The sequence below is a fragment of the Panthera leo genome, chromosome D3 (assembly GCF_018350215.1).
Source record: "Panthera leo isolate Ple1 chromosome D3, P.leo_Ple1_pat1.1, whole genome shotgun sequence".
Taxonomy (NCBI): domain Eukaryota; kingdom Metazoa; phylum Chordata; class Mammalia; order Carnivora; family Felidae; genus Panthera; species Panthera leo.
The window spans coordinates 58,025,485-58,035,134 of NC_056690.1; the positions used below are offsets into that span (position 1 = coordinate 58,025,485).

The 9,650-nt window shown below is 46.2% G+C and overlaps 1 protein-coding gene across 3 annotated transcripts in view; it reads left to right on the forward strand.

Annotated features, from left to right (window-relative positions):
* The window catches only part of FHOD3 (formin homology 2 domain containing 3), a 475,942-nt gene extending 470,589 nt beyond the window's left edge, over window positions 1-5,353 (forward strand). For all 3 annotated transcript variants that reach the window (XM_042910026.1, XM_042910027.1, XM_042910028.1), the window contains one exon: window positions 4,761-5,353. In XM_042910026.1, the coding sequence (XP_042765960.1) occupies window positions 4,761-4,843 (83 nt within the window). In that variant the 3' untranslated portion in view covers window positions 4,844-5,353. The remainder of the gene's footprint in view (window positions 1-4,760) is intronic.
* Window positions 5,354-9,650: the final 4,297 nt, after the last annotated feature.

A 9,650-nucleotide genomic window follows, 5' to 3' on the forward strand; every position in this document is an offset into this window, starting at 1 on the left:
CCTTCACACTTTTGAAAAGTACTGGTCAGTTATTGTGTAGAATTCCTGTCAATTTGGGAGATCTCTGCTTCTAATGGACAGATTTTATGTGGGGAAAAATAAAGATGGAGGGTGGAAACAAGAACTCAGATGGTTAAATGATGGACATTGACAAAACAAAACAAACCAACTCACGGAAAGTCTAACATTAAATCCATAATGATAGAGCTTAAAACAGTTCCCTGTATTGATGTACAAAGAGGCATGACCGAACCCACCGTTTTGACTCCACTCAGCAGATGGGTCACTCAAGGAACAAGGAGTGGGTAAATAGCAGTAGGCAAGTTACTTGCCAACCACAAGATACATTTAAAACCTCTTGAAGTTCTGATATTAGTCCCTATAGTCCTAAGCGCTATATTCTCAGTATACTTGGTAGAAGATCTTTAGAAACATAGGGATTACAACAAAGCTAACTTATTTCCAAATTGCTTGGCATTACATACAGAAGATAGAAAAACTGTCTGTCAGTGATCTAAAGGTAAAAGAATACTGGGGCACCTGCGTGGCTCAGTCAGTTGAGCGTCCAACTTCAGCTCAGGTCATGACCTCACAGTTTGTGGGTTCGAGCCCCGCATCAGGCTCTGTGCTGACTGCTTGCTCAGAGCCTGGAGCCTGCCTCGGATTCTGTGTCTCCTTCGCTCTCTGCCCCTCCCCTGCTCACGCTTTGTCTCACTCTGTTTCTCAAAAATAAATACATGTAAAAAAAATTTTTTTTTTTAATAAAGGTAAAAGAATACAAATGGATTTCTGGCATATGGAAGCGAAACTCAGTGCATGTCCCATAAGATAAGAAAAATTGTCAGAATGTGTCCTGCTAGGCGTCAGCAGGGTACAGCTGTTTCTAGGGTGGGCTGCGTCTCAAGTGTCCTGGCTTAAATCCTTCTGCACCGCTTACTGTGTGCTCTTGGGCCAGGGACTTGATCTCTCTATGCCGTCTGCTCACTTGCTGGAACGGTAATAACAGGACACTTCTCACAGGGTTTCCATAGTGAATAAATGGAATAATCCAGGTTAACCCTCAGTAGATGCAGGCTGCTATTATTCTGCAGGCTGTAGACCACTGTTATTTTCAGATTCAACGCATTTTTGCAAAGACTCACCCGAGAGCACTTTGTAGAATTAGAAGCTTTTTCTGTGCTGGGGGTGGGGAGAGAAAAGGAGCTTATGGTTTTTCCCTGGGTCCCCAGACGCCCTTGTGCTGCATGTTGACAGCGGAGGTACTCCTGTGTCTGATCCCACTGCTGTCACTGCCACATCGTGAGAGCTGTCACAAGTGCCTGGGGCAACGAGTGGCTGCTGGTGCCAGCAAAGTGACCCCTGCCGTCTATGGAAGAGCTGCAAGGCAGACAGGGATAAACATTTCCACAGTCTGTTCTCTGTTAAGCGGCTGCAGGGAGGGAAGGCAGTCACATGTGACAGGCTGGGGAGCAGTTACACTGCAGCCAGAGCGTTCAAGCGAGAAGTAGGAATGGGGGGGTGGAGAGGGGCCCAGACATTATCTTATCAGACATATGCCAGCCTGCCCCCAGCCTAGTACTTGAGAAATCCCCTATTTGAGAGAAGACTTGTTTCTATCGTACAGGTTCCATAACCTGCCAGTGCCTTTGCTGGTCCCCTCATTTTATGTCTTCTGTCCCTTTTTGCCTTCCAGAAACTTTCTGAGAGCCAACACCTTATCCAGACAGGGTCTGCTACCCTGAGCATTTCTTCTCATACTATGTCCCTGTGAGCCCCCTGCCTCCCTGACTACAATATTGGCTCAGGATAGAGGCTCAAATAACATTTGCTGAAGGAAGGAAGGAAGGAAGGAAGGAAGGAAGGAAGGAAGGAAGGGAGGGTGGGAGGGGGAGGGGAGGGGGAGGGGGAGGGGAGGGGGAGGGAAAGGGAAAGAAGGGAGGGAGGAAGGGGAGGGGAGAAGGTAGGAAGGGAGGGAGGAGAAGGAAAGAAAGGAGGGAAGGAAGGAAAGACTGATGAACAGACAGAGAAATGGATACCCAAAAAGGTTCTTTCTATGCATAATTGGAATTGGAGCACAAAGCTGATTTCAACTGATTATCTTCATTTCACACCTCTCTTCAAGTGGTAATGTGAGTTAACTTTGACTTTTTAACAGAGGAAGAGTTCAGATTCTTGAGGTCTTTTGGGGTTAATCTATTTACTGTATTTATTATGAGGTGGTTTTATTTATTTTATGTTTATTAGAGAATTTATCTCAATTGTCATGAAGTCCCACAGAAAGTAGGATTCCATTAATGGGGCAGGTTTTTCTATGAATACCTTTCTAGGGACACAGCTGACAAGCAAAGGGACCTAGTCGATACTGGCTTTTCTGAAACCACAGCAGAGAACACCTGAACCCAGGCAGAGGGGGCACGGGAGGGTCCCAGGGGGTCTGGCCCATAAAACCTGAGAGGAGGCTACCAGGCTAAGGGCGCACTCTGCACAGTCAGGCAGCGAGGCTAAGGTAGCATTTGTTCTAGTAAGCTTTGTTCTATTCCCTGAGCCTTTCTCAGAGAGGCTGGTCCAATGCCCATATCAATTAGGAGATCACCGCACACCCTGTAAGGTGCCAAGGTCCTTATTCAAGTATTTACATGAACCGAACTGAACACTGCAGTTATAGACTAAAGCAAATGCGTGAACACATGTTAGGGGAGCATCTCTAAATGCCCATCAGTTCGTGAAGCCTTCTGTCGTCATTTGGCCAAGCACGCATACCTCAAGGCTCAAAGATTACAGTTCATAGACACATGTCCTCGCCACCTCTGCGACTAATGAAATTTAAGATGTCCTGCTAGTGCAGCCTGGACTTCTTCAAGGCAGAATTTTGTGTTTTGGAAGAGAGGTCTTAGCAGTCCTTGTCAAGAATGAGAAATATTTTATCTTCTTTTCTGCCTTATTAAAATTATCTTTCTTTGACAAACACTTGAAGGAGTGTTTAAAGAACATAAAAGGTTATTACAAACTTGTATTTTTATTGCTGCCCCATAGAACAAATTCCATTACTCAGTTAAACGCAATCTGCCTCCAGCCAAGGCTCTGGAGCCAAACATTTTGTCTGGACGAGTTAGACAGTCTGGAGCCCAAGGGGCCAAGGGTGGGGGGGAGGGAGAGCCAGTGCAGGAGCGGCTGTAGATGGATGGCTCAGGAGCCCAGAGCTCGGCTTGGAAATACAGTAGTGTGGGGGTGGCATGATTTGAGGGCAACTTTAGGCACAGATCTTTGTGTCTCTATTTGTGTTCAATCCATGCTTGATGTCTCTGAGTCTTCTGTTGATGTTCCAGTGCTTTAAGTGCTGGGAACACAGTAGGTTTTCTATGAAGTATCTGTTGATTGACTAATTGATGGGTTCGGTGTTGGCTCCTGTTGAAAGTGCTGATTCCTGGGAGAGAAGAAACCATTTGTTAATAGGTACTTAGACCCTGTACGTTCTACCAGATCTTTTCAGATCCTTTGTACACAGGCTAAGCGGGCTTTTGCTTAGGGGAGGTTGGGAAGGTACTGGAATATGGGGTGTTGCTGGCAGGAACATGAGCTGTGATCCTGTTGTCTGCATCCTCTGAGGCTCCCCCCCGCCGAGGGGGAGGCTATAGGCCCCCCAGTCACAGGGGGTGCAGGGAATTGGGTCTGGCACTGGATGATGGGAAGGCATGAAGGGTGAGCTTTAGTGTCTCTGCATTCTGATCAAGGGCCTGCCGTGTTCACCTCAGGTCCTCTGGTTGATTTAGGATTGAGGTAGATCCATAACACATCTCTTCTGAAAATAGAGCAAATACCCCAAACTCCGCATGACGTTTTGTAGAAAGTAGGCCAAATACAATTGAGAAATCAAGGGAAATGTAATTAGGCAAACTTTCAAATGAAAGGACTTGTCTTGGAAGGGGTGGCTGCCTCCCCAGTCACCCTTATCCAGCCTTTATTTTGACGTCAAAATTGATCAACACTAAACAATGGGAAAACCCAGTGTGCCAAGCTAAGCACAAGCAATTCTTGGTTAGATGTGAGCATTCCTCCACCTGCCAGTTGTAAGCCCCAGAGAAGGGGGTCACTGTCCTTCCTGAGCCTTGTGTGTTTCACAGAGAACATTTAACAAATCCAGCCAAAAGTTCGGCAGTTTGTTCCTTGACGTCCAGTCCATAAGGAGTCAATGGTTATTGTCTCCAGAGGCGCCTTGATGAGTTGAGACTAAGACCCTCAACGCTCATGGGGAGACTCCTCCTGACTGCTGCCCTTGCCTGGTTCTGTTAACACCTTGCTCTGCGGGGCCGGGTCATCATTGCTCATCCTGTAGATCTGTGGGGTTATCTTATTTAGCATTTGCAATCTTTGGAACTTGCGTTTTCCTATGCTCTGTAGTGACTCTTCCAGTTCTGATCCACTCCTTACACTGGTCCACATGCCATCTGTACTTGACTATTGCATCCGTTTCTCAGAAACCTTGTAAGGGTGGGCCTCCCTTCTTCCCTCTTACAAGGTCAATCCCTCCACTTGGCTCTTCATGCCAGCCTCTTGCAGCCCCCTAATTTGTTCTGCCCTACGGACAGATGGCCAGGCGCTTCAGCAGAAGCAGGATGCGGCTGAGCATCTGTGAGCCTCGTGACGACCCTGGGAATCCTTGGGGGTGGCGGGTAAGGCGTGGGGCAGACGGACTACCATGTGCTGGCTGCTAACACCCCCCTGTCTTCTCATTCCTTTGTGACCTGCGGATGCTGCTGAAGTGCGAAGGACCCTCAAGAGCGGCCTGACTCCAGAAGAAGCCCGAGCTCTGGGCCTGGTTGGCACCGCAGAGTTGCAGCTGTGACACCTGTGGGCGCCCTAAGAAGTGTGTCCAAGATTGTGCAAACTCCTGCTGGACGGAACCCCTCCAGATGGGGGAGGGGAAGAGACTCAACATTAACATCCGAAGGTTCTGAAGGGGAGTGTCCACATTTCTAGTGTCCGCGCATGGCCCGCTGGGCATAGATGGGGCTCTCTCGGAGTCTCTCGCACACACTTCCTTCGTTGTGTCAGCTGTGTTTCTCTGGTTTCCTTGACACCTGGTTTAGTAGTTCCAAAGCGTGACACCTTTTCTGTGCAAGGAGCAGATCACTTCTGTCACGGTTACTGTGGTCCTGTGAGGCAGTTTGATTAGATTCACAGACGGGGTCTCTCCACAGCACCAAAATATCCAGATGTAAACTCCAAAATTGTACACAAAAAGAAAGCACAGATTGTTTACCAGTTGTGGATTTTAGATGTACTAAATGTTTATACAAATTCATAAATGTACACCATGTTTCAAATACTAAATAAATAGAGTTTAATGCCGTAACTGGAAACTTTTCTTCTCTCGGGTGTAAGGGCCTGACACAGCTCCACAGATGCACTTCCTTCTCAATCAGCCAAACCTTTTCTCAGGTTCATCAGAAGGACCCTGGTGTGGAATGGCCTCCGGGCCCTTTGGCTTTCTTGTTGTCGTCTGTTTTTTTGTGTGTGTGTGTTAGTAGAGTGAGAAGTGCCCAACAATGTGCTCTCTGTAACTCCTTATTAATTAGGCATCGGTGTTTGTCGTGCAACATGTTAGCAATGACCTCATATAGATCACCTTATCCGCGAGCTTTGCTTTGGTCCAACCTGGTGTTAAAGCAAAAATTAGGGTAGTATTTACAAACTGAACTATTCTGCCACTCTCTCCCTTGCTTCAGGTGTAAAAATTCGTTTTCTCAAAAAACAAGTCCCCAAAACAAAAGGGAAATTTAAAATTTTGTCTACAGAATACCTCGGAGGGACAAATGCAGTCCCTGGCAATCGGGTACAGGTCATTAGAAGCTAAGGCATCCAGTGGGACAGGCATTGCCCACGAGGGGATCTGAGTGACTGCAAGGCGTGTTGAGGTGGCTGGTGCCCAGGTGGTGGCCGAGCCTCCACAGGGACCCCGCAGCCCAGTGCCGCGCGGTTCCCTGTGAAGAATGTCTCTGGAAAGAGGGAAAAGATAAACCGCTGCAGCAGGTATTTGGGGGCCGAAAGATCAAGCCATTAATTCCATCTTTGCCTCACTTTGAAAACCTCTATGACTCTGTGTTCCTGTGTTCCTATGCAGTTGTGTTGTCTGAAGAGCTAAAGATAAGCTATTCACCCCACAGGCCTCTGTGTCCTCCCTCTTCTGTACCCCCCACTCTACTGGGAGACAGGATGCTCCTTCAAACCAGTATTGGTCAGATAATAGGTGATGAATGTGAGCACCCCAGCAAAGCCTGGCATCTGCCAACAGCAGGTCTGTATATTACAGACAGTTGAGTTTAATCACTTTATTGAAAAGGATACATAGGGTATTGATGTTTATTTTCTTACGGTTCTAAATAACGTGTAGTAATCTGATACGATTTTGTAGTTTGTCAGAGCATTTGCCTGTTACCTCAGCACTGAATACAAAGGATATGTGTATCACTGGGGATGGGGAAGTGCAAACAAAGAGAAGATGTATCCTTGCTGCACCCTGTGGTGAACAGATACCTCGCGTCCTTCCAGGGGACCTTGGCCTTCTGCCGGAGTTATTGCTTTGGAATAAAAGGTCACATTTAGAAGGAGGTGAGTGAATAAATCTGAAGGTAGTTTTATTTTAGGAACTAAAAAATTCTCAGAGGAAGCAACCAAGGTCAACTAACTTCTGGGTTACAGCCAGGTAGAGAGAGTCTCATTTTATTGAGAACTTGGTTTAGTAGTTTTAGTGAAATTGGGGGGTTATTCCTGTTGCTCAGTTCCTCTCTCCTTGTTGCTATTTAGTCTGGCTGCTTCTGTTAGTATGTGCATGTGTTTAAATTTTTTAATGTTTGTTTTCTTTTTTTTTTTTTGAAATGTTTGTTTATTTTTGAGTGAGAGGGAGACACGGTGCGAGCAGGGGAGGGGCAGAGAGAGAGAGAGAGGGAGACACGGAATCCGAAGCAGTCTCCAGGCTCTGAGCTGTCAGCACAGAGCCGGCCCTATGTGGGGCTGAACTCACAAATGGCGAGATCATGACCTGAGCCGAAGTCGATGCTTGACCTACCGAGCCACCCAGGCCCCCCCGTGTTTATTTTTATTTTTATTTATTTATTTTTCTTATTTAAAAAAAAATTTTTTTTAACGTTTATTTATTTTTGAGACAGAGAGAGACAGAGCATGAACGGGGGAGGCGCAGAGAGAGAGGGAGACACAGAATCGGAAGCAGGCTCCAGGCTCTGAGCCATCAGCCCATAGCCCGACGCGGGGCTCGAACTCACAGACTGTAAGATTGTGACCTGAGCTGAAGTCGGACGCTTAACCGACTGAGCCACCCAGGCGCCCCTATTTTTATTTTTGACAGAGAGAGAACGAGAATGAGAACAAGCAGGGGAGGGGCAGAGAGAGAGAGGGAGACATGGAATCCAAAGTGGGTTCTGTGCTGTCAGCACAGAGCCCGACTCAAGACTTGATCTCATGAACCAGGAGATTGTGACCTGAGCCAAAGTTGGACTCTTAACCTACTGAGCCACCCAGGTGCCACTCTGTTAGTGTTTTTTGTTTTTTTTTTTAATTCAGGAGGTTCAGGTACCTGAAAGGTCTTTGAGGAGCAGAATGAATGGTACCTTACCCTTGGGAGATGCTTTGCTACCCTTGCTGGTCATCACTATAGATATTATTGTGCATATTTCTTAATTTAGGTTGAAGTTACAGAACTGCCAGTAAAGGAGGGTGAACTCTTTTAAAGATGCCTGAGATTTGGTTTCTTTGGAATGATAAGGTTTGTTTGTTTGTTTGTTTTCTATTTTAAAAATAACTTACTGAGGGATTTGGGGATGGAAGGGAGGATGCACAGGGCCCAGGAGGGCTGAAGACCCAGTTTTGTTTTCTCCCAAGTCCATCACTGAACACAGTACAGGAAAGAATAGCAGGGAGGAGAGTTAGGAAAGCTGGTTTCTGAGCTCCTAACCTGTGAGTGGCTGTGTCATCGTCCACTGCTCCCATATCCACCGTTTCTGTGCTCATGTCCCTGAGATAGTGTGTCACCAAATACCACTATAGTAGGCTAAATAATGGCCACCCAAAGAGAACAGGTCCTGATCACAGGAACCTGTAAATGTTACAAGGAAGGGCCTTTGCAGAAGTGAATAAAGTAAGGATCCAGATAGGGAGAGATGATCCTGGGTTAACTAGGCATACCCTAAATCTAATCACACATGTCCTCGTAAGAGAGAGGTAGAGGGGCTTTCATATGCGCAACAGAGGGGCAGGTACTATGAAGACAGAGGCAGAGATTGGAGTGATGTGGGCACATACTAAGGAATGCCAGCAGCCACCAGAAACAGAGGCCAGGAACAAATTCGCCACCCGAGCCTCTGCAGAGAGCGTGGTGCTGTTGACACCTTGGTTTTGGCTCTGTAAAACTAAGGCTGAACTTTTGGCCTTTAGAACTGTAAGAGAATAAATTCCTTTTGTTTTAATGCACCAAGTGGGTGGGAATTTGTTATGGCAGCTTTAGAAAATTTATACAACCATCTATCACAAATAGGCACTGAGGGCTTATTATAGAGGTAACCCTGTGCCGGGAGCTGGGGATTCAGCTGGGAAAAGGAGAGTCATGATCCCTCCCCTTGGGGCCACGAGAGGTAGTCATCAACTAAAATGAAAATTTGGTTTAATCTGCAGCTATTTATACATTTTGCCAGAGAGGTAACTAAAAATAAAAACATCTGATTGCCTCAGAGAAATGAAAGATCTTTGCAAGTGCAGTTAGGGTGCATGATATTAAAATGCCCCATGAATTCTGTCACAAAAGGTAGTTTATTTGGTAGAAAAAAAATTCTGTTGCTAGGCAGTTATGGGGGATGGACTTTCTGCATGATTTTTACGAGAGCTAAAATATTGATGGCATCTGTGTGGGTACTTGTTGTGTATTTTCTTACCTAGGATCCACGTAGCCATTCTGCATTGTCATCTTACATAGAAGCAAGGATGAGGGAGGCTGAACGACTTTCCCCAGGGCGAAAGATAGGAAGTGATATTTGCTGGCTTGTCACTTTTTGCTAGTTCTGGTTTTGTTCTTGTAGAATCCTTAAGAAGGCCTGGTAATTGGATATCAATAACTCTGCTTCTGGCCCAAACCTGTGGCACAGACTGAACAGGGGTGCGGCACATGGGTGGAGGGCAGTTGTCCCCACCTTGACTAAGCCCAAACCCTGGCAGCCAGGTTGTGTACAGGTGGCGGCGCCATCTAACCTCCTTTTGATAAAGGTTCGTAATCCTGCACAAATTTCACATCGGTAATTGATAATCCACTCACCTCACCCCTGCCCATCCATCCACGTACATCTAGAAGTAGGAAAGGTTCAGGAGCTCCAAAGCATCATCTTTTGAGATGATAGAATGATTCCCACTCTGGTGAAAGCACATGGTGAGAGTTTATTCAGATTGCTGCTACTCAACCAAGTGAGGGCCAAGCCACTTCTATTCTCTTAATAAGCACTATTATTGCCCTTAAAAAGAGTATTTAGATGATTCACCTGAAGAAGTACCAATTTATGATTTTGTAGTTCAAACGCCATTTTCAGTTGTTGACTTAGTGGAAATTGGTCCTAACTACTGGATTAGTAACAATGATTTGCTTCCAAAAC